This window comes from Populus trichocarpa, chromosome 1, assembly GCF_000002775.5.
Source record: "Populus trichocarpa isolate Nisqually-1 chromosome 1, P.trichocarpa_v4.1, whole genome shotgun sequence".
NCBI classification, from domain to species: Eukaryota; Viridiplantae; Streptophyta; class Magnoliopsida; order Malpighiales; family Salicaceae; genus Populus; species Populus trichocarpa.
In genome coordinates, this window is record NC_037285.2 from 9,420,850 (window position 1) to 9,445,050 (window position 24,201).

General features: G+C 34.8%; 2 protein-coding genes and 1 long non-coding RNA gene across 3 annotated transcripts; all 3 read right to left on the reverse strand.

The window, feature by feature from the left end:
- Positions 1 to 13,652: 13,652 nt before the first annotated feature.
- On the reverse strand, positions 13,653 to 16,066 carry LOC18094416 (protein cornichon homolog 4). The gene is made up of 4 exons (XM_006368657.3): positions 15,800 to 16,066; positions 15,086 to 15,267; positions 13,963 to 14,085; positions 13,653 to 13,869 (listed from the first exon to the last, which is right to left on the reverse strand). The coding sequence occupies exons 1-4, from the start codon at positions 15,869 to 15,871 to the stop codon at positions 13,830 to 13,832; spliced, it is 417 nt and encodes a 138-aa protein (XP_006368719.1). The 5' UTR covers positions 15,872 to 16,066; the 3' UTR covers positions 13,653 to 13,829.
- A 1,480-nt stretch (positions 16,067 to 17,546) lies between these two features.
- Positions 17,547 to 19,060, reverse strand: LOC18094415 (uncharacterized protein At4g22758). The gene is made up of 3 exons (XM_006368656.3): positions 18,569 to 19,060; positions 18,207 to 18,414; positions 17,547 to 17,923 (listed from the first exon to the last, which is right to left on the reverse strand). The coding sequence occupies exons 1-3, from the start codon at positions 18,812 to 18,814 to the stop codon at positions 17,670 to 17,672; spliced, it is 708 nt and encodes a 235-aa protein (XP_006368718.2). The 5' UTR covers positions 18,815 to 19,060; the 3' UTR covers positions 17,547 to 17,669.
- A 1,416-nt stretch (positions 19,061 to 20,476) lies between these two features.
- LOC112323562 (uncharacterized) lies at positions 20,477 to 23,395 on the reverse strand. The gene is made up of 2 exons (XR_002976994.2): positions 23,241 to 23,395; positions 20,477 to 22,937 (listed from the first exon to the last, which is right to left on the reverse strand). It is a non-coding gene; the product is annotated as an uncharacterized LOC112323562 (long non-coding RNA).
- Between the last annotated feature and the right edge of the window lie 806 nt (positions 23,396 to 24,201).

Sequence of the window (24,201 nt, forward strand, 5' to 3'; positions counted from 1 at the left end):
AAAACACTTTCCAGTCAAAGGAAAATTTGGCTTGGTTTTCAGGAAAGTGTTTTCCTGAAAAATTTGGGCGGAAAACACTTTCCGGAAGTTGTGAAAAATTTAGAAATGTCATTATTTGCTGATTATATCAAATTTGATCCTCATACTTTTGATTGCTATATATAATTTGTTTTGAATATTTATTTTTCAATTTCATATCTTAAAATTTAATTTTTATATTAATTTTGGTCCTTATTTTTATAATTGCTATTTGCTTTTTCCTTATCATTTTTTTATTGAAATTTTTTATCTATCAAATTTGGTCCTCATTCTTTTGATTTTTACTTATTTTATTTGAAATAATTTATGAAATGTTAATTATTATTATTTTAATTTCTTCACCTTTTATTTTTTTTAATTTTTTAGATTTGATCTCTATTATTTTGATTATTATTTATTTTATTTGAGATAATTTATGAAATTATATTTTTTTTTCAATTTCATTCTCATTCAACTTTTTAATTTGTAAGATTTGTTCCTTATTATTTTAATAAACTTGAAAAAATAAAACATTAATAAGTTATTTTCCAGCTCATTTTCCATAACATAACCAAACACTGGAAAGTGTTTTCCAACTTATTTTCCATTACACTACCAAACATCGGAAAATACTTTCCCGGAATTTACTTTCCCGGAATTCACTTTCCCCGGAATTCACTTTCCAAAAAAAAACTACTTTCCTGCAAACAAACGGGCCCTTAATACATTTAGATTTACACAGGACCCGGCCGAAACAGTGCTCCACCTTTCTTTACAAAAGTGAACAGTGGAGAGTGAATTAATTCACTCTCCACTGTTCACTTTTGTAAAGAAACTTGAACGAGTGATCTGCCATGATTAATTCATCTACAACTTTCGATCATGTATAGGCATCCACCTCTTCCAGCTGTTGCAGATGATTGAAGTTTGAGAGAGGAAAGGCACCATTCCTTGTGAAGCAGATCGTGGAGCTGGATCGCTCCGCCCCTAGTCATCTTCCTTATCTTGATCTTCAAACAAGTCTTCGGCTGGGTCATACACAATCATGTCAGGGAAAAGCTCCAGGAAGTCATCTTTTACCTGCTCTTGTAATGTTTGGGGAAGACAAGCTACAACATATAGAATTTGCAATTCCAGAGACAAAAGATGAATAGTTGAGCCGGCTTTTTTTTCTTAGCACAGTGGATCTTAAAAATGAGGTTAGCTGCTGTTGGAAAGCATAATTTTCCAGCTTCTTATCAGCCACAGGTGCAACCACAATTAATGTGGGTCCCACTAAAATAAAACTCATTTTTTTAATAACTAAACACATAAAAACTGTGGTTTATTTTAATCTCCGGTATAACCGCATTACCAAACAGCACCTCAGTCGTGAGACCAGAATAACTCCATACAAAAAATTAAATAAAAAAATAAAGGTCAACTTTCAAGTAAGCTAAATGATGAAAGATAAAATTTAAAAAAATTAATTAAAAAAACATAAAAAATAAAACCTCAAGTTAACCTGGGTTAATTTGACTAATCTATAACCCATGATATGAGATTGAGATAACCCCATAGAAAAAAAATAGAAAAAATCACAAAGCTCAAGACCCACTAACTTAATATTGAAAGATGAAATTAAAAAAAAATTAATTTAAAAAAAGACCGAAGTCAAATCAAGCTAATTTTCTAAACCCGTGACCCGAGTCATGAGACTAAGATTGCCCTATAAAAAACAAAGACAAAAAAAATTATAAAGCAAAATTCTCAATTATTCAAATATCAAGGGATAATTGTTTTTTTTTAAAATTAATCATAAAAAGGATTAAAAAACAAAAAAAAAATAACAATAAAAATAATGAAGACTAAATTTAGTATAGAAATTAAATAAAAAATAAGGAATAAAATTAAAAAAAATAAATCAAGAAAATGATAAAAAAAAATAACAATTAAAATAATGAGGACTAAAATCAATAGAAAAAATTAAATGAAATCAAATTCTGAGGGATGAAATTGAAAACCAAAATTAATTTCAAAATGCATTAAAAACAAAAAAAATAGCAATCAAAATAATAAGAACAAAAATTAATACAAATACAAATTGACAATACATATTTGATTTTTGAACGGAAAAACACGAAACCCGAGAAGAGAAGAGAGAAAAAAGGAGGAGAAGAAAACAAATTTATCGAAGCCTAACCGTTGCGCTATCATATACATCTGCCTGAACACTAGAAGAGAGAAGAGGACGTTTGGTCACCGAAAGACGCCTTACACGTTGCACGTGTCTCCCACTTGCTAAAACACCAAATTGACCTTAATCAACTTAATTATAACTAAAACAAATGATGAAAAATACAAAAAAAAACCCCTAAACACCACTTCAATTTTATTTTATTTTGCTTCTAAGTATAATTTAGTCATTTTATTATACTTTTAAAAAATAAAAATTCAGAAAAGCCTTTAGCTGTCAATTAAATAAAATTTTCTTTTAAGGATAATTTACTATGTTTTTAAAATATAAAAAATCAAGTTATCCCTAATTAATTTTGCAATAACCAATGGGCCTTGCAAAAAAAACCATAATACCACTAATAGTCAAGCCATTGATTTTTGTTGAGAATGACAAATTTATCATTATATTGTTTTAATCCACAATGCAACATGTCTGGTTGTACCGTGAAAGTAATAACTGCACATGAGGTAAATATTCTAGGTTGCTTTTCGTAATTGAGTCCAACTACATTATATTTGATTAATTAAATCCTTTTAGTGCCTGTTTCATTAACAAATTGTACCCTCCATCCATCAATTTTTTTTTCTTCAAGTTAGAGAAGTGAAGATGTTTTAACATTGATTGAGCTACACCTAACTTCACAAACGCTAAATATGTTAATTAAAATTTCCTTGACATTCAAAAAGAGAAAATAAAACGTCACATGAAAAACTAAAAAATAAAATTTTATAATTAATTAAAATTGAGAAAATAGAAGTAGAGATTAAAAACATAAGAATGAGTTCCATCACATAATCACTATCCAAATTGATCATAAAATGATTTAGGATTTGGAAATTGAATGGTTCCAGGTGTAACAATTGAATGGCTCCTTACTAAGTAGTTTGATTCCTATGACGTTGCGATATGATAGAGTAGCTCAATGCTACACCATTAAGTTTTTTGCTAAAATATATAATAGGTTGCTTCTCCTGCATTAAAACAAATTCAATATCTATTCCCGAGGTATTACATTCAATTTTAAAAGTTCTTGTAAGTTAGGTAAAACTAATAAAGGTGTTGAACAAAGATTTTATTCAAGAATTTTAAATGTAGTATCTTGTTCAATATCCTATTTAAAACCTACTGATTTTCTAATAATTTTAGTTAAAGATATGGCAGGAGTATTACAATCTATAACAAATCGTCTATAAAAACTAGCCAAACCATGAAAAGTTTTAACCTTAATGATTGATTTAGGTGTAGGCTATTCTTGGATAGCTTTAACCTTTTTCTCATCCATTTCAATACATTTTGCATGTATAGCGGTATAACCAGTTCTCATTGGAGCGCTTGGTAAACCGCTTGGTTTTTAGCACATTTAAAAAAATAATATAGGCAAAATAACATGGTTAAAAAAATAATTGACAAAAAAAACACAGTTTGTATATATTGTGATTGGAAAACATGACTTTTATAGCTTGTTGCTATTCAGAATAACAATATCCAATAAAAATATTAAATGGGCAGGAGAGAAGGGAGATGAGAGAGAAAAGGAAATAAAGAAAAAGATATCGGAGACACACCGAAACTCCAATTATGATATCGTTGATACCATCATGAAAGGTCACCAACGGTGATCCGAATGGGTCACACTTGCCTCCAAACACAAGTGAGCCACCCTCACCCTTTGGACAATAAGTGTGGCCCACTCGGGTTACCGTTGATCACTTTTTTTGATGTCGTTAAATTTATCTCCTCGATATTTTTTTTATGTTACTAATGTCTCCAAATTTTTTTTCTTTCTTTTTCTCTCTTCTTTCATTTTCTCTCTATCTTTCCTGCACATTTAATATTTGTTATTGAATGTCACTATTCTGAATAACGGTAAGTTATAAAAGTTGTTTTTCAATCGTGACATATACAAATGGTGCTATTTCACTAATTATTTTTTTAATTGTGTTATTCTGCCAATATCTTTAATTAATTGTGATAATTTGTTTTTTAATCCAGTCAAAGTCTTCTCATTGGGCAAATTGTGATTTCTATGGGAAAAAGATAAATAATAGCTTTAAAATGACATTGTTTTCTAAGCCCTATTAATGAACTACATGTCGTTCACCACTATTAGGGCAAATCGAGACCTTAGAAGACATGTCATTCTTACTTAGGGTTTTTAGACGACATGTCATTTGAGTTTTAAGGTTAAAGTCTAGGTTCTCAGACGACACGTCGTCCTCTTATATATTAAATGACTTGTCGTTCTCTTACCCATTTAAAGTTCCTAATTTAGGAATAAATGATGTTGTTTGGCTCTATGCATTTTCATTTTAGTCCTCAACTCCACCAGTTTTTAATTTGACCTTTACTTGAGCCCTTTCCTCATAAACTCTTGCAATTACACCCTTGGCGTTCTTTAATTAAACATTCAGACTTCAGCGTTTGTTACAAAATGGTCATTGGTTTCAGAATTGTTTAATTTGATCCTCAATTGGCCATTTAACTTTAGATTTCCTTTTACTTACCCCCCGATCCAGTCAATTAAGACCCTCAACTTTCAATGCCTATTACACTCCAATCCCTAGACTATTAATTCTTTCAATTTTAGTCAATTTGACTTCTAAACTTGATTTTTCTTTCAATTAAGCCCTTCCAAGTTTCTATCTCTTTTAGTTAGGTCATTGGCCCTCAAGTTTATGCAATTTTACCCCAATCTTCAATTTTTTTCTTCAATTAGGCCCTCAGCTAACCAAATTGGACTCCTAAAAATTACCACTTTATTTCTTTTGGTCCTCAATCATCCAATTTATACCATCTTGACCAATTTCAATCTATTTTTTCCATTTTTCTTTAAGTAAACACCAACTTGCATGCCCACGTTGATTTCTAAGTAGCTCAACTTGAATTCTTGCTTATTTGTGACCTAAAAATCTTTTTTTTTAATGGAAATTTTGATTTAAATAATGTTTTTGGATTATTTTTTAAGAAAATAAAAGGTTGAAAAAATTTTAGGGACCTGAAATTGGATTATGACAAGAAATTTTTTAAAAAAATATAATGAACATAACACTAATCCAAATTCTAAAACATATCCAAAAATCAAAATTGAATGGTGCAACTCCATTCTCGCCAACCACTTTGAGGAGTTTCAACGTTGAAAAATAAATGAATGTCAGAGCCCAAAATCACTCAAAACGTAATGTTTGATAAAAATTAGGGGTGAAATTGTGGGTATTGGGACAGAAGAGAAGTGGAGGGTGGCGAGTGGGGAAAGGGAATTCGGTGTAGAGTTGGGACTTTTAGGGTTAAAAAGAATCGGCAATGTTGAAAGGAGAATTTGAATTAAAATAAATTTTACACAAGATATCATGGTAGTTTTCAAAGCTGATTTTTATTTAATTATATAATAACTAAAATAAATACTCATGAGAATTTAAAATATTTAAACTCTAAAAAAAAGTATTTATTAAGTTAAAGTCTTCTTTCCTTCCTTGTTTATGCATTTGTTTATTTGATAAAAAATATCTTTTTATTATTCACAATGTAATTATTTAATAAACAAATTTAAAATAATAAAAATAAATATTTATAAGAATCTCAATAATTAAATAAGGGTGAAAATTTTCATTTCCAACTCCCATTTTCTTATTAATTTATTTATTTATAAAAATATATATTTTTATCGATCGAAATAAAGTTATTTTAATCTAAGACACAAGTTTCGAACAAAAAAAATAATATCTTCATAATTTCTTGTATTTTAGTTTTTTTTAGCAAGGAGAAAATAACAATGTAATTGTTAGTTTTTTTTTTTCAATGAAAGTTGTAATATCGTGATAATTTTCCCTAAAAGAATAATAATTGAGATAAGTTAATTATAAGCTTGAGGTTTGAACAAAAAAGAAAGAAAGAAAAAAAAAAACAACCGCATCCAGCAAAACTGGGTAACTTATGAAGCCCGCAGCTAAAAAGCTGTGCAGTCCAAATTAACCACAAACTCTGCAGATCGACTGCCATTACCACGAACCCTATTGTTTCGCTCTTTCCACATCCCATAAACACTTGCATTCCAAGAAAGCCGCAAAATAACAGATGGAAAACATTTCTGTACGTTGCACTGCCCATGCAAACGCAGACCTCCAGCCATCCACATTCCTACTAATGCCACATTAGTAGTTCTGTAAACCATACTACTTTAGAGTATTCACATTCAAGACACAAATGGTCCCTGGTTTTGTCACTGTTACTGCACAAAGCACTGCTTGTATCGATCAATCTGCCATGCTGATATTGTCTAATATCTGTAGAAAATCTGTCCTAACACTTCAAGCCATGAGATGAAGCTGTGTCTAGGGACGTGAAGAGGTCCCCAGACCAACTTATGCAATCTAATTTACTGCCCTTCAACCTTGAGAAATCCCAAGCACTTCGAACAGAGTATTTTCCATCTGAACCAATCTTTTCATATAACATTATCTCTTCAGCTGATCAGTCCGAAAAAATAGTCCTGCAAACAGCACTAATAACATCAGCCATATAATCAGACCTCACAGCAGGCCATGCCCAATTATTGGCACGTATAACATCAGCCACTTTCGCAACAGTAGAAGGTCCAGTATGGTGGAAAATTCTCGGGCCGTATTCCTTCACCAAAAGCCCGAAAGGATGTCAAGAATCGATCCTCCCACCATATGTGTCTTCTTCCCATTCCCAAGCCCATGATCCATTTAACCCCACACAATCCCTACAGTCACATGGAATTTTCAGGATCCAGATACCTTTTCCTTTCAACTTATAAGCATAAATCCAAGCTCTCGTAGAGAACCTGTTTGCAAGATAAATACTCCATAAATTTCCGAGCACACAAGTATTATTCCACTCTATAATCATAGTCCAAGACCTCCTTCCTGGTTTGGAAGAGTTACAACCCTCCGTGCAACTTTAGCACCATTAGCTGACCATTCCTATCCTTTCCAAAGAAAAGTATTACAAAGCTTCTCAATGCATTTAATCAGTTGCAAAGGCAGAATGAAAATAGAACACCAATAGTTCTGGATACTAAAAATGACACGTGAAATTAATTGCAGGCTTCCTGCAAAAGACTTTTTTTATGCCCAGTGCAACCCTGATGAAAGTCTCTCAAGCACAGACTTACAATCATCAACGTTTAATCTTCCTGTGATCAAAGGAACTCCAAGATACCTTATAGACAATTTGCCAATTTAAACCCACACACACCTCGCAAATCGTTCGAGAGAGAAGAAGAAAAGTCAGCACTGAAAAATTCGTTTTTCGAAGGATTGCATTTAAGGCCTGATACCATGTTAAAGCCTGCAAAGAGCTGATTACACCCTGAACAGCAGAAGCACAACCAGCAGCGAAAATCAACAGATCATCAGCAAAGCAAAGATGGGTAGGACTAATTTTCTTGCATTTTGGATGATAAGGAATAATTCAAGAGAACGCAGCATCATTAAGAATGCAAGATAGGATCTCCATAGCAATAACCAGTAGGTCAGGGAAGAGAGGTCCACCTGCCTAAGCCCCCTTCTTCCATCAAAATAACCAGAGACCACCATTAATGGAAAATCATTTGCCCTCATAACGTTAAGAGAAAGCCCCAATGAACCGAATCAAAGGCTTTCATAATGTCCACCTTCAGAGCACAACCTTGAGAAACTCCAAATATTCCTTACCCTTCATAATTTCTTAAGCCAATTAAAATATGGCCTCCAATTTTCCAAACATGAATAAATGCGGTTGGATTCAAGCTAATTAGAGAAGGCAAGCAAACCTTAACCTATTAGCAAGAATCTTTGAAATGCATTTACAGATTGTGGAGCAACAAGAAACAGGTCCAAAGTCAGCAACCCTGTTTACATTTTGCAATTTTGGAACCAAGGTACTCGCGACGGAATTGATTGCTTTCAAAGGGTTCCTACTGAAAACGAAACTCAGAACCGCATCAAATAACATCCTCTCCCACAGTACTCCAAGCTTTTTTGAAGAAATCGGCTGAACATCCATCTGGCCCAGCCTTGCTGCCATTCAGGGAGAATATCGTGATTTTGACTTCTTCAGGGGTCACTGGAGCAATTATAGAACACTGTTGCGAGTTGCGACCAATTCAGTAATCGACGTTACCCCACTTAACAAGGCAAAAGCTAAACAAATCAAATTCAAGCTGAACTCGAGTTGCTTCCAACATCTTGAAGAAGGCCCCTTAAAACCACATCAATTCATTGAAAGGGTTTTCTTATTGTGGAAATCAGTCTCAAAATCAGTTAGGATCTTAGAGAAATCTTAGTATATATGGTTTAGAAAAGAGAATCTGGTATTAACTATCCAGATTCTCTAGATTATTGCTTTTTAGTTTAGTGTAGGATACTTTCCTATCTAGTATTTATTTCTTGTTTTGAGGGTTAGTAGGTTAGCTTCTCTTCCCTATTTATTGTACAAACATACTGCTAGTAATATTAAGAAAAGAGAAAGACTTCTCTTAAAATTCTTCATGGTATCAGAGCCTACTCTTGAACCCTAATCTGCTTCTCTAAGGCATGGCAGCAGCAGGATAAAGCTCTTTCTCTGAGGTGACCTCACAGCCAGGAACAACCTTTCATGGTAGCCTTTCAGGAGGCACTGAAGGCACATCACACCAAATCACAGGACACAAATTCAATGGATATAATTATCTTCAATGGTCATCATCAGTCATGATGTTTATTTATGGAAAGGACAGAGATGACTGCCTCACAGGGGATATCATCATACCAGGAAAGAATGATCCCATGTTCCGAACATGGAAGACTGAAAATCATATGGTAATGTCATGGCTGATCAATTCAATGACCAATGAAATTGGAGAAAATTTTCTCCTATATGGAACAGCAAAGGAAATCTGGGAAGCAGCAAGAGAAACCTACTCAAGTTCTGAAAATACATCAGAACTATTTGAGATTGAGGCAGTGTTACATGATCTACGCCAAGGAGAACTTTCTATTACTCAATACTTCAACACTCTCTGCCGTCATTGGCAGCACCTAGATATGTTTGAAATTCACAGCTGGAATTGCCCTGAAGACACAGTCCTATATAGAAGAATTGTTGAGCAGAAAAGAACTTTTAAATTTCTTATTGGGCTCAACAAGAACCTTGATAAAGTCAGAGGAAGAATAATGGGAACCAAACCTCTTCCAAATCTCAGAGAAGCATTCTCTGAGGTTAGACGTGAAGAAAGTAGAAAGAAAGTAATGATGGGACCTCACAACTCAGCTCATATAATGGAAGGATCTGCCCTTGCTGCTCGAGGCTATTCAAACAGCAACTATGATAACCGATAGAGGAAAGGAAGACCCTGGTGTGATCACTGCAACAAACCAGGACATGTCAAGGAAAACTGCTGGAAGATTCATGGCAAACCTGCTGATTGGAAACCATCAAAATCAATAAATGACAAAGATAGACGTGCCCACAATGTTATCTCAGATAACAACCGAGATAAGAACACCATTCTGCCAACAGAAACAAGTCCTTTCAGCAAGGAACAGCTTGAGATCTTACAGAAACTCTTCAGTCAGAATTCACTGTCTCAACCAAGTATGTCAGCCTCTGGTTCTGGATCTGGTCTGTCAGCACAAAAAGGTAAATTTTCAACAGCCCTTACTGTTAGTAAGAAACACTCAAACCCTTGGATCATCGACTCCGGAGCATCAGACCATATGACAGGAGATGCCACTCTTCTTAATGAATACAATCAGTGCACTAATAATTCTACAGTCCGTATTGCTGATGGGTCTTCCTCCCAAGTAAAGGGAATAGGGCTGAGTAGACTCTCAAGGGACATGATCCTAAACTCTATTCTCCATGTTCCTAACCTAGACTGCAACCTACTCTCAATTAGCAAATTGACTCGTGACCTAAATTGTGTTGCTAAATTCTTTCCTCATTTGTGTATATTTCAGGATTTGGATACGGGGAAGAAGATTGGCAGTGCTAAGATGTGTTCTGGGCTCTATCTGCTCAAAAGTGAGATTCCTCTAAAGCAAACTCAAAACAGAAGCTATGTATCATCCAAGGGTCAGTTAGCTTTAAATTTTCATGTCAATAAAGATAGTGAAGTTCTGTTATGGCAGTATTGTCTTGGTCATCCATACTTCATGTACCTTGAAAAGCTGTTTCCATCATTGTTTTCCAATAAAAGCTCACAATCCTTCAAAAGTGAAATATGTCAACTCTCTAAACATGTTCGCAGTAGCTATCCCACCATTTCATATAAACCATCACATCCATTTGCAATGATTCATAGTGATGTATGGGGCCCCTCACAAGTGCACAATATAACTGGAACTCGGTGGTTTGTCTCCTTTGTTGATGATCACATTAGATTGACTTGGTTATTCCTTATGAAAGAAAAATCTGAGGTCAGCCAGATTTTCCAAAACTTCCATGCCATGATACAAACCCAATTCCAGACTAAAATCCAAATCCTAAAAACTGATAATGCCAAAGAATATTTCAATTCTAACCTTAATACTTATTGTCTAAATCAAGGCATTATCCATATAAGCTCTTGTGTTAACACTCCACAACAAAATGGAGTGGCTGAAAGGAAGAATAGACATCTGTTGGAAGTTGCTAGATCCCTTATGCTCTCTACTCATGTGCCAAAACAATTATGGGAAGAAGCTGTACTCACAGCAACCTATCTCATCAACAGAATGCCTTCTAGAGTTCTAAACTTCAGAACTCCCAACCAAGTTCTTCTACAAGCCTTTCCACATACCAAAATACTCTCTTCCTTAGACTCTAAAGTATTTGGCTGCTCAATGTTTGTTCATATACACCATAGAGGAAAATTAGACCCTACCTCTCTCAAGTGCATTTTTATAGGATACTCTCCACACCAAAAGGGTTATAAATGTTACTCTCTTGTTCTCAAAAAGGTCTATACCTCTATGGATGTCACATTTTTTGAACACCAAGCATACTATCTCAAGTATGATCTTCAGGGGGCAAATATGAGAGAATATCAGAATTGGGATATACAATCTGATCATGTAATTAACTCAGGAGACAACCAACATAGTCTTGTCCAAAGTCATTTGAGTCCTTACACTACACCTCCAGCCTCAATCCAATCAGTCCCAACACCACCAGCCTCAGTCCAATCTCCTGACCAGATTCATCCTACACCAAAACAGATCACAAATCATGAGTTTCTTACTTATTCTAGAAGGAAAAAACTTGGAAAGGAGATAGAGCACACAATACCTCTTGCACATGACCAAGATTCAGAACCAAGTCCAGATTCTGCCCCAATATACTCAGGTATGGAAACTTCTGACCATGAGAATACTGCCTCTGTTATTGATGATTCAAATATTCCAATTGCTTTGAGAAAGGGTGTTAGATCATGCACAAGTCATCCCATCAGCAAATTTGTTTCATATGAAGGGTTATCACCAACCTATCATGCATTTGTTTCAGCCATTGACAGTGTGCAGATTCCTAAGTCTATTGAAGAAGCTCTCAAAGATTTAGGGTGGAGAAAGGCGGTGAGTGATGAAATCAGTGCCTTAAACAAGAATAGAACTTGGGAAATTTCTGAACTTTCACCTGGAAAGAAACCAGTTGGGTGTAAATGGTTATTTACTATCAAACATAAGGCTGATGGAAGTATTGAAAGGTTAAAAGCTTGTCTGGTTGCAAAAGGGTTTACTCAGTCCTATGAAATAGATTATCAAGAAACATTTGCTCCAGTGGCCAAACTTAATACAATCAGAGTGCTTCTATCCCTAGCAGCTAACCAAGATTGGCCATTACATCAACTAGACATCAAAAATGCTTTCCTTAATGGAGACTTGGAAGAAGAAGTATACATGGAGATTCCTCCAGGACTAGAAACATCCTCCAATGTCAACAGAGTATGCAGACTGAAAAAATCACTATATGGACTCAAGCAATCCCCTCGGGCATGGTTTGACAGATTTACAAAGACAGTAGCATAGTATGGATATTCCCAATGCCAAGCAGACCACACACTATTTGTAAAAACCTCTCCAGAAAAGGAAATAGCAATCCTAATAGTATATGTGGATGACATCATCTTAACTGGGGATTATGAGGAAGAACTGGTGAGACTGAAGAAACTCTTAGCCAAGGAATTTGAGATCAAAGACCTTGGGTATCTCAAATACTTCCTTGGCATGGAAGTGGCAAGGTCAAGGAAAGGTATATATGTTTCTCAACGAAAATATGTCTTGGATCTGCTAAAAGAAACAGGAATGCTTGGATGCAAACCTGCAGACACTCCAATGGATTCAACAAAGAAGATAGGAGTAGAAAATGATAGTATATTAGTGGATAGGGGGAGATATTAAAGACTTGTGGGTCGACTCATCTATCTCTCACATACCAGACCTGATATTGGCTTTGCAGTCAGTTTTGTAAGCCAATTCATGAACCCCCAACAGAAGATCATATGACAGTAGTTAATAGAATCTTGAGGTACCTAAAAATGACTCCTGGTAGAGGCCTTCTATACAAGAAATGTGACAGCAGAAATATTGAAATCTACACAGATGCAGACTGGGCAGGAAACATTATAGATAGGAGATCTACTTCTGGATATTGCTCCTATGTTTGGGGAAATCTAGTAACTTGGAGAAACAAGAAACAACATGTGGTATCTAGAAGCAGTGCAGAATCTGAGCTGAGAGCTCTAGCTCTTGGTATCTGTGAAGGGATGTGGATACAAAGATTACTTAAAGAACTTGGCATGGAATCATTGACACCTATCCAGATGCATTGTGATAATCAAGCAGCCATAAGCATAGCAACGAATCCAGTTCATCATGACAGGACAAAGCACATTGAAATAGATCGACACTTCATCACAGAAAAGATTGAGAAGAACATTGTTCACCTTACCTACACTCCAACAAGATCTCAGATTGCAGACATCCTCACCAAAGCTCTACCAAGAACTAATTTTGAAGAATTGAGTCACAAGCTGGGCATGTATAACATATACAACCCAGCTTGAGGGGGAGTGTGGAAATCAGTCTCAAAATCAGTTAGGATCTTAGAGAAATCTTAGTATATATGGTTTAGGAAAGAGAATCTGGTATTAACTATCCAGATTCTCTAGATTATTGCTTTCTAGTTTAGTGTAAGATACTTTCCTATCTAGTATTTATTTCTTGTTTTGAGGGTTAGTAGATTAGCTTCTCTTCCCTATTTATTGTACAAACATACTGCTAGTAATATTAAGAAAAGAGAGACTTCTCTCAAAATTCTTCACTTACAACTGTTTTATTTTCAAGATATGTTCCAAGAACTGAATTGAACTTCATCTTGTCACCGAGGAAGAATATTCAAACAAAAAAACAGTAAAATAAAAATAAGAAACCAGCAGAAAGCCACAGAATCACATGACTTGGCCAAAAGAAGTGGAACCTCAAATGTTATTCAATACATCAACAGCATTCTAAACAATCTTACAATCATGGAACTGGAACTATATCAGTTACAACACGCCCTTTATTTTGCACAAGGGAGCAGTTTATGGTATCCAGTATCTCCAATGTCTCACTAAAGCAGGTAATTATCCCAATTAATCATAATCACTGTCTTCCAAGGCGGTAAAAATCATCCTGTAAACAAAGAGTAAAACAATCTTGCTTTAGTTGTTTCACTAACGATTACAATAACCTTAAAGGTAGAAGCAATATAGCAATTTCACCCACCAGAAAATCGAAAGAAACAGGAGAACAACGAGATAGCCTAGTTTGAAAAGTCGTTGTTTCTTTTCCCAGTTGAGCATGTTGAATATCTCAGTCACATCTACCAAATGCTGTCTTTGTGTGTAACTAATCAAAAGAATGAAAAAGTTAAAAGAAGCAAATCATATCATGTTCTATCACATGTAGCCAGCAAAGTACAAGCTTAGCATATTCCTAAGATGCGATCTCTACAGCAAAATGAAATGATTTGCATAACGATCCCTTTATGTAATGCATGAGGTTGCTTCTATCAGCGAGATAAGCAAGAGTGTGTTAACCCTAACTATATAAGAAATCAATTCAACTTGTCTGGAAGATCAGGGAAGATCCTGACCCACCAACCCCAAAACTCGAAAACCATAGCTTGAGAACCTCACAATGGCAACACAGAGTGTAATACAGGCACGTCAGCTCAACAAATTATAAAATATATGACAACATCATTATGATTTTACTTCTTATAACTGTTCAAGGTTAAGATGAGAGACAAGCAAGCATTACTGCATCCACTGTGAGTACTGGCAGAATTTTGGACAAGTCTATCTCTAATACGGACATGGCTGGATTATATAAGTGACTGTGTAGATAGACTGACAAACGTGAAATAAACATAGAGCAAGACTCAAAAACTGTGTGAAGCTCGTGATACCCTCAGCTTCATCGGGGTACAAATATGTTGCTTTAATATGAGTTCATGGCTCCAAACATGGAACCTCAAGTCTAAGCAGAAATCAAGGCTGTAATTCTAAAGCATTGAAGCCTTCTAAAACTACAGGTATCCAACTACTTTGTTTGGATATTCTGAAGTAAATCTCGTGCTTCTCTCTAACAATCCACCAAATAATCAACTCAACCAATCATAATAGCATGGATTGAGCAGCAATTCGTTGAAAATATCCTATTCACACTGCATTGATGAAATGGTACCCTTTTCACTGGTAAGCAATAAATGTATAGTCTTAATACAGTAGACCTCCCTTCCTCTTAAAAGCTACATCTCTACCTTTCTCCCATAGACAGATAAACAACAATTTTCAGATGCGGGCAAAGTATAATTCTGAACAACAAAGAAGAAGATAAAACTTACAGCCTCACATTGTAATAAAGGTATGGAATACACAAAAGTGACATACACCAGTGCCCTGTAATGAGAAAAAATAAGCACAAAACCCCTTCTGTTATATACTCTGGCAAAATCACTTTATTTATCCGAGATGAGGAATCATAAGGATTGATGTAATCAAACTCCAGATCTGCTAAGGCCATAAGCTGCAGCAAAATTCTTCAAAATGTCAAAATCCATATGCCAACATCATACACCTCAATTTACACAAGCGAAAAAATGCCGGACTAATCCATACATGGAGCAATTCCCACGCATTTTTCTTCTAATTTGTTTAGCAATCAATCATCGTCTAAAATCACCTTACTTTTTACAATTACTCCACTAAAAAGCAGAGGCTTTTTTGTTATTTATTAAAATCAGTCTTCACTATTTTTATTATCCACATAAAACAATAAATACCAGACCTAATCAAGTTGGAAAGTGAATTGATCAAAACCAAACAGACAAAAAGCAAACAACCCATCAGCATGAAGTGGACGACAAGCTGACAAATTTAGCTATGCAGCTACCCTGTAAAAAAGCAATTAAAATCCCAGTCGAAATTTAACATTACTAAGTACCCAATAAGCACTCAAAATCAAAGAAAACAAAAGTCTAATTTTCTCAATTTAGAAACAACTAACATTAAAAAAAAATCACCAAATTTATTAACAAGTAAAGGGGTTCGAGAATGACCTGGAAGATGACGATAACAAGAAGGGCAATAAGAATGAAGAAGGCTATCAGCCATACAAAGAGATCTCCCATGCTCCTTCCTTACCCTCCCTGCTCTATTGTTTTACTCTCTCTCTTCTCCCTTAAGTACTCTGCTTCGTTAGCTCAAGAAAGAGGTAAAGCTGAGATGGGTGCTTGTTAATCACTCTGGCACGCACGGGGGCTTTGCTTTTCCTTTCTGTCTGAAATGCCACAATTCTTTTCTTGTTCGGTTTTCCTTTGATTTAGATAGTTAAGGATGCTAAGTTATGAGTTAAGATAATTACCTAAAACCCCATTCTGTCCTTAAAAGCTGACAAGACTCTTTCAGGGATTAAAAATACACGACTTGGGGACATTTTTGTCTATTCGTGTCCTCTGTTTTTCTTCTACTTTGGTCTTAAACTGGGTTTATGAATTGAGTGTCTTCTGAGTCCACGTCGCATGTACATGAGCTCAGACTTTAAAATACGTGTTCTGTTTTGTTTTCTTTCTTTTTGTTCGATAAAATTCTTTTTTCCCAACACACGAGGTGAATTTGTTCTCTTTTTGTATTTTAATAGTTATATTGTTCTTGGATTAATCTTAAACTTTCCCTGCGCCAAATTAAATTCCAAAGGGAGTATTGAGTTGATTATAAGAGAGGACAACATGATCTAAGTGGTTTTAAAAAGGGAAAAAAATCAAGTTTTGGGATGGTAAACTTAGTGAGAGAAACTGATGAATTTAAAAAGAATGAAAGGAAAGTTTGAGCAAATCTTCCAAGTTCTTCTTGATTATGTTTAAAAGAGTAAGCACACCTCTTTTCCTCCATTTACATATAAGTTTGGTGTGATTTTGTTGAAAGATTGAGATGAGTTGTAAATGGATTCGGGTTTGATGAACTCATTTTGATGAATGTGATGTTTTTTCATAGAATTAGTGTTTAAATATGAAATATTGTTGTTTAGTGTTGAAATTCATGGAAAGATTAAAACAATCCGTGGAATTATAAGGTTAGGCCAATGAGTATCAAAGAGTACAATGATGGAATAGATTTCTTTCATGTTTATTTTGATGTAAAATGGTTAAATAAAACTTGTTTAGGGAAATTGTAAAAAAGAAACACACGACTCTTTAGAGGGGTTTCAGCCAAAAGGACTGAAGGAAAGGGTTTGGTTTATGATAATTGAGTTGATGTGTTTTAATGTCTCCTAATTGATTTGTGTTGGAAGGAACTTAGCCAAGAAAATATAATTAATTGAAGTTGATAAGTCATCCATAAAAATAGAGGATAATGATACCAAGATGATTGGTATTAATATTAATAGTAAAAGAAATATATTGAATTAAACTTAATTAGTTCTCCATAAAAATAAAAGCTAATGATACCAAGGAGATCGGTATGGACATATTTTTTTATCAATTATTCATGAGGTGAAAGCTAATAATATCAATATAGTAATACCAGTATCATTGTGCTACCCACATAGATAGAGGTTAAAGATTTGATTTTCAAGAAATGATAAAAAAGAGTTAAAGGGTGTTGAAAATTAGTCATATTGATAATGAGTTACATGTTAAGGTAGCTATTTAAATTATAGTATTCGAGTTCGGATTTAAATTTAGATCATAGATAATTGATGGATATCTGATTGGGTTTTGATATAATAATTCATACTCATTCAGGTTTAGATTAGATTTGAATAGTTAATTCAGCTTGGATAATATAAAACTCTTCATCTCCATCCAAAAAGAATTTGTAAGAAAATAAAATAAGGATAAAAAGATGAAAAAAAGGTATCTTGATTTATGTTAGAGCCAAGTAAATAATGTGATGCTATTGAACTCTAACAAAGACAGGATCTTGGTGTCATTTCCAGCTAACCAAGACCTTCCAAAGCTGAAGCGTCCTTCTCACAATTTTGCCAAATTTGCTAGCAAAGAATTCCGGAAGTAAGAATAGAGGGCATGGAATTGGTGGTGGTGGTGGTGGGTTAGCTCTCCCAGAAACTGTTTCTGTAATGGAAGAAGCTGAGCCTCCATTACTTCTACGATTGCGGCTGCTGCTTCTGAGATAGAAGCTTCTGCTACCGACATCCCCAACCATTTCTGATTTATCTAAACCTGTTAACACCGAGAAGCATAATTGATTACTTCTTTAGAAGGTAAGAGGATAACATGACAGAAAGTTACAAAATTAAAAAAACAAAAAGCAACATGTAAATATTAAGATTGTTGTATCGAATCTAGCAACAAAATCAAGGCGTATTAGCTGAATAAAAAAGAAATCAGCAAAACAACACTATCCCTTGGTGAATGACAAGGAACACCTAATCACTGAAATCCTAAGAAAAATGCAAAATCATAATTACTAATAAATAGATGAAAAGTCCAAACCTTGACTTACTTCGAAGGCTGAAATAGGAATGATGCAATTCACATGTTGATGCTGCATTCTTATCAAGTTTTGGGGTTCGCCCTTCTTCACTGTACTTGTCTACCACAAGCTTAAATGTGTCCTCTACATTAGATCCCAATTTAACCATGGTCCTAACAGGCCCTGGACTCCCTTCAACTGTTACAGTAATCACTACTTCTGCATCCTTCTTGTATCCCTACAGTCCAAGTTTTGTATCAATACAGCATAGACTATTTATGAATGAAATTCTTGAATTCAGTAAAATTGTGTCCAAATTGAGGGTTGATTCACCATACTTCAGCAATGTATTAGTAAGGGACTAATTAAGTAAGAAAAAAAACTTCTGGTACCTGATCAAGACTGGAGCGAGGAGAGAAATTAGTGGGCACGATCAAAGAAGGAGAAGAAGCAAGAACATCTGTACAAGTATGAGGCCTAAACAAAACACCACCATCACCCTCGTACAGTAAGATGCTGCTCCTCTTTTTCTGCTGATCAACACTATCTTCAGCACGGCTCCCCCACACCATCATGGGCTCTGAGGACCACATCGCTTCAAAAACTTTACAGGCTTGGAGTGCTTCACCGATCGCCATGGTGATGGGGTCGGTCTACTTGGAGATGGAGATGGGTATGGTGGCCTGATCTTCCGGCCACCGTTCTCCGGAACTCTACGCCGGACATCCCTCTTTGGCATATATGTGGTATTATATATATATATTGATTACGTGTGATTAAAACAGTGATAAAATTACAAGTTTTAGTTATGGTTTTTTACATGAGAGCGGAGAGGTAGAGGTTGTGTGAAGATAGAGAGGGAAAGGAAGGTGGAACGTTGGAAAGGTGAGTAGTTGAACTGTTTGAGTGACGATGGAGGAAACTTGTATATTAATTGTACTTGCTTGCCTCTGCGTTTTTTTTTTTTTTATTAAACTCGTAAAAAAAAAATAGATTTTGTTATTTTGGTGCTGAAAACATGGTCAAGGCCATTCTAAATATTGAAAAAAGTGTAATTTATCCGCATGGAGGTTAGAAATTTATCACATATATTATATATCAAACTCTCAATTTGAGTACTAAATATAAAACAACGCACTTCTCTTAGCAAAGCTGGTAGAGTTCTCCGGCCCCTCATGATAGTTACTCTCACCTGAAAAACAAGATTCGCAACAGACATGAAATCTTTCCTAACGGGAAAAGGAGAACTAATAACCACTCCCTAATTTCCAAACGGTAACACATCAGAAATCTCTTACAAGCTCTCTGAGATCTTATAATCTATGTTTAAACAATTTTTGCTACGACTTCTGCATATGTATGCAGAGTATTGGCTAAGTATGCTCGCACAAAGGGTACCAAGAAAAGTGCTCATAATTAGCTCTCTTAAATCAGTAATTATTTGGATGCGATCGTTTTTATGGGATTAAACCTTGATGCATATATTTAAAACAACCTAAACTAACAGAGGTGCTAAGACATAAAGTTATATAGTTACCCTGTTGGTTTAGACACTACATACTGAATAATACTTATTGTTTATTAAGAAATATATTAGAGTTAGTATATCTAAACAATCTAAAATTATTAAAAAAAATTAATTTAAAAAAATCAAAAAATAACAAAACAATGGTTTAATGCCAAACAGACCCTTAATTTTCCTGCCCATTTCCATTTATTTTCTACATTAAAAAAGATTTTCCCGTATCTGTGGCGCCATGGTCCTTTTCAACTCTTCTCCATCTCAGGGCAACATTGATTTTGACGGGCATGAATCCTCTAATGCTGCCGAGAACAAGGCAGGCAAAACTCCTTTTGTTGCGGAATGGGAAAGTCAGCCATCACAGGTTACAAATTAAGTTCTTTTCTTCAAAACATTATCCAGGATAATATAAAATAAAAGAATAGTATATCCTAGCAATAACTGCTAATGGTTATAACTCTTCACCCTTATAAATATATTGGTTAACAGTAATAAACAACAACAAAGTAAAAAAAGAAAAGAAAAGAATGTGCTCTTTGTCAAAAAAAAAACTCTTAAAGAAAACTATCTGCTAATTTTCGGAAGAATTGTTTATACAAACAAGGTATATTTAGACAGTAAACAAAAAGAACATGGTTTTTTTTATAATTTAATATAATTATACTTGTACTGGTGATACAAGATTTTGTTTTTTGGGACATGTTTATTTTGGTTTCTCCCTTCTGCTACTTTTTCCAACAACATTAAAATACTAACTTCTCTATTCCAACAAGGTAGAGAAAAGAAATGATTTATTCGGAGAAAATCAGTGCACCTTGTGCGGACAAAGAATTAACCAAAGGATAAAGAAAACATGGGTATATAATCATGCCGCTGTTCGTGAACCATCCATAAAGTGGACATGTTTACAGACATTATATGACCTTGCCATGCTGAGTATGATCCACTGGAAAATAAGAACATCCCAGCCCACAATTTCAGGATAATGAAGCTGGGAAAATATTCATCTTCTCCCAATCAACTTTATATTTCATATCGTACCAGAATTTGCCTTTTCCAAGTCAATCTTAGCCTTCATAATATCAGAATTGGCCTCCCTGATGAAGCCTTGAGGCATTTTAAAACTCGAAGCAGATTCATGATAATCGAATTAATTTGCCATCCCAAAACTAGATTTGGAGCAGACTAGCATCTGATCCTTCAATTATCAAAGGGTTATACGTTGATTCTATCTAACTACACCCTGATAACTTGGACAGTTTCTTCTCTTTCCACAACTTCCTCAATCTCCTGACATCATCCCACCTTCCAGCAGAGGAATGAATGTTGGCAAGAAGAGAATAATAAGCAGTTGCATTAGGCTCCAAATCAAAACGACGCTGAGCTGCAATTTCTCCAAACTCAACATTGTTATGCACGCTGCAGGCAAGCAGCAAAGTCCCCCAGGCCCTAGAATGAGGCTGCATTGGCATGGTCAGCTCACATGCCTCTTGTAATCTTCCAGCTCTCCCTAAAAGAGTGACCATGATTACATAATGATCAATTGAAGGTACAGGTCATGGTCCTTCATGGAACTAAAGAATCGGTAGCCCTCTTCAACCAGACCGGCATGGTTACATGCCTGTAAATAGCCCTGTAAAGGTAGCTAAATTCAGACGAGTTTGGGTGTCCACCATCATTTCCAACAACTTGATGGCATCGGCAACCTTTCCATTCATGCCACATCCCGAGATCATTGCACTATATGCAACCGCAACCTTATTGTTTAGGCCATGAAATAGATCATATGCCTGTTCAACACTCCCACACTATGCATATAGGTAATGCAAAGCAGTAACCAACGGGTCATCAATATCTGTTCCAATATCATTTACATATGACTAGCCATGACGCAAATCTCCTGTCCCCCAGTTGTAAACAAGCTGTTACAACACTCACCAAAGTCAATCTGACCTGGCTGAATATTTGCATAAGCTTAAACCATCTCGCTAAACAACTGAAAGGCCTTCTTCGGTTGGCTATTCTGAGCAAAGCAAGATATCACGGCATTAAACGTAAGCAGATCCTTCTTAGCTATCTGATAAAACAACATCTCCACATTTTGAGCACCCAACAATCATTGTGATCCAGGAAACAGTCTCTTTGGGGCATTGCATCAAAGAATCTCCGTGCTGATTCTATGTTCCCAAAATCAACGTACACACTAATGAATGCATTCCAAGAAAATAGTTTTTCTCTGGCATCTGTTGAAACAAAACAATGCACGGTCCATGTCCTCTATTTTTGCATACCCTGATATCATTGAATTCCAGGATATGATATCTTTCCTTGGAATCTGGTCAAACACCCACTGAACCTCTAGTAAATCCCCAGATTTCAGATGCCCAGATAAAATTGAATTCCATGAGACTACATTCTTCTCCGCCAGCTCATCAAAAACCTTCTGTGCAGTGCTCATATCACCCAGTTTTATATATAAATCCACAAGGGCTGTTTGAGCATAAACACAGCTAGAGAGTCATATTTATAACTTTGAGCGTGGATCAATATTCCAACCATCTTGTAAAAGGTCCTAGCATACGCCATTAAGCAGAGGATACATCAAATGCGCTTGACACAACCCTTGTCTCTGCATCTGAGCACAGAGATTAAAGGCTTCCTTGAATTGGCCTTGCTGCGAGAAATATCTAACAGTGCAACCCCATGTGAATGGATCTGGAAGTCGCAAATGGTCAAGGATATTATGGACATATTGATCAATTCTTCTATGGTAGTTACAAGCAGACAGGAGGATTTGACGAACTAAGAGAGGCTCCAGGTTATTAAGACCATTGATGATGCATGCATGCATGACTTTGTTTTGTCTGGCTGGCAGTCGGATAATTATTCAATATCGTCGTCAGTTTGGCAGGCAGCATCTACATGGCAAGGTTGAACAATCCAGAACGAATCTCTGGTTATTGAACCATTTGGTTGTAAATTCTTCGTTTCTATTCAATTAGAAAACTTAGCTTCAGCTTGCCTCGTAATCAGTACGTCTTGAGGTGAAGAAATGGCATCACAAAAAAACGAGGGAAGTCAAGCCTTTCACTCCCACACAACCATACCACACTGATGGATGATCGGCCATAATACCCACAAAGGATAAAAGATGATAAGGTTAAATGTATTATAGAGCAGAAATTCAATCCTTCAAGCTATTAACCTGCACAGAGAGTATTCCCACAGACAACCCAAACCTGAAACAAGAAAACCAAATCATCCAGCTTACTTTTACAGACTTCAAAGGAACCCATAACACTAAAAGAGCTCAAATTCTTCACTATGCTTGCCTTCATTTAATAGAATCTCCAACGAATCGATCGAATAAACTAAATAGCGACCAGAGAACTAAATTAAAAACAAAATACATTCATTTCTTCATCAGGCATATCAGCAAGCATAGATACCCAGTAAGAAATGACTAAGCTTTGAGCTTTCAGCCTTAACCCAAAAAAAAAAAAAAGTCCCTTAACATCAAATGAATTAATACTAACGAATACCTGAATTGAATATCACGCCACTTCCATTATCTGGGCTTTCTCTTTAACTTCTCAATGACCTTCCTGCCTCTGCCTCATCTCTCGGAAACAGCCATACTTATTAGTAATTATGATCTTTTACTATTAAAAAAACAATGGTTTATATATAAAGTATAAAAAATCATAAATCAAACCGAATCCAAATGAAATCTTAAACTTATTTTAATCTAAAAACATTCTAAAAATCTTTATTAAATCATTTTCAAGTTTCAAACATCATTTAATATCTAAAAACATTCTAAAAATCTCTATTAAATCATTTTCTAGCTTCGAACATCATTTAAAGCTTAAAAATCATAAATTAAATTGAATAAAAAATAAAATTAATAGGTTTCCATCTTAAAAAGAATTTAATGACTCTAAAATCAATTCATTTTTGTTACTTTTGTATGTGATTGAACACAAAAGGAAATTAATTAATGAGATAAAATCATATCAAGGATATATTAAAGATAATAAAAACAAATTGCATCATCATTGAATATTTATGAGTAAATTTTTAATTTTATTTGCACATTAGATATATAATAATTAAAAATAAATAAATTTTTAACGCTCTCATAAAAAATTATAATATTACTTAAAAACTATGAAAAAATTAAATAATAATATAAATGTCATTTTAAATATTTAATTTACAGGACAACTAAATCAAAATCTAAAAAAACAAAGAAATTGGACGCGTAAAAACAAATAGCATGTTGTCTACTCTTTTATTAAAAAAAAAAAAACTTTGAGTCGTATGTAGTGGCGAATAACATATTGTTTAATGGCTTAGTTTTCGACTAAGGAGAGATGGTTGGAAAGTCATACAAAGATTTTTCGGATCTAAAAAACTTTTTTGTAATATACTTTCATCTAAAAACACTTAATAAACACCCTAAAAAACTCAATAAATCAATTACCACCCCAAAAAATTAAA

What these genes read in the sequence shown, in the direction of transcription:
- LOC18094416 (XM_006368657.3), bottom strand. Translation starts at nt 15,871, where the DNA reads ATGGGAGATCTCTTTGTATGGCTGATAGCCTTCTTCATTCTTATTGCC. An exon ending in TTGTTATCGTCATCTTCCAG is followed by an intron (nt 15,268 to 15,799) that starts GTCATTCTCGAA and finishes ATTTTGCTGCAG; the next exon opens with CTTATGGCCTTAGCAGATCT. An exon ending in CTGTTTCTTTCGATTTTCTG is followed by an intron (nt 13,870 to 13,962) that starts GTGGGTGAAATT and finishes CTTTGTTTACAG; the next exon opens with GATGATTTTTACCGCCTTGG.
- LOC18094415 (XM_006368656.3), bottom strand. Translation starts at nt 18,814, where the DNA reads ATGGCGATCGGTGAAGCACTCCAAGCCTGTAAAGTTTTTGAAGCGATG. An exon ending in CTCGCTCCAGTCTTGATCAG is followed by an intron (nt 18,415 to 18,568) that starts GTACCAGAAGTT and finishes CTTGGACTGTAG; the next exon opens with GGATACAAGAAGGATGCAGA. An exon ending in TTCCTATTTCAGCCTTCGAA is followed by an intron (nt 17,924 to 18,206) that starts GTAAGTCAAGGT and finishes CGGTGTTAACAG; the next exon opens with GTTTAGATAAATCAGAAATG.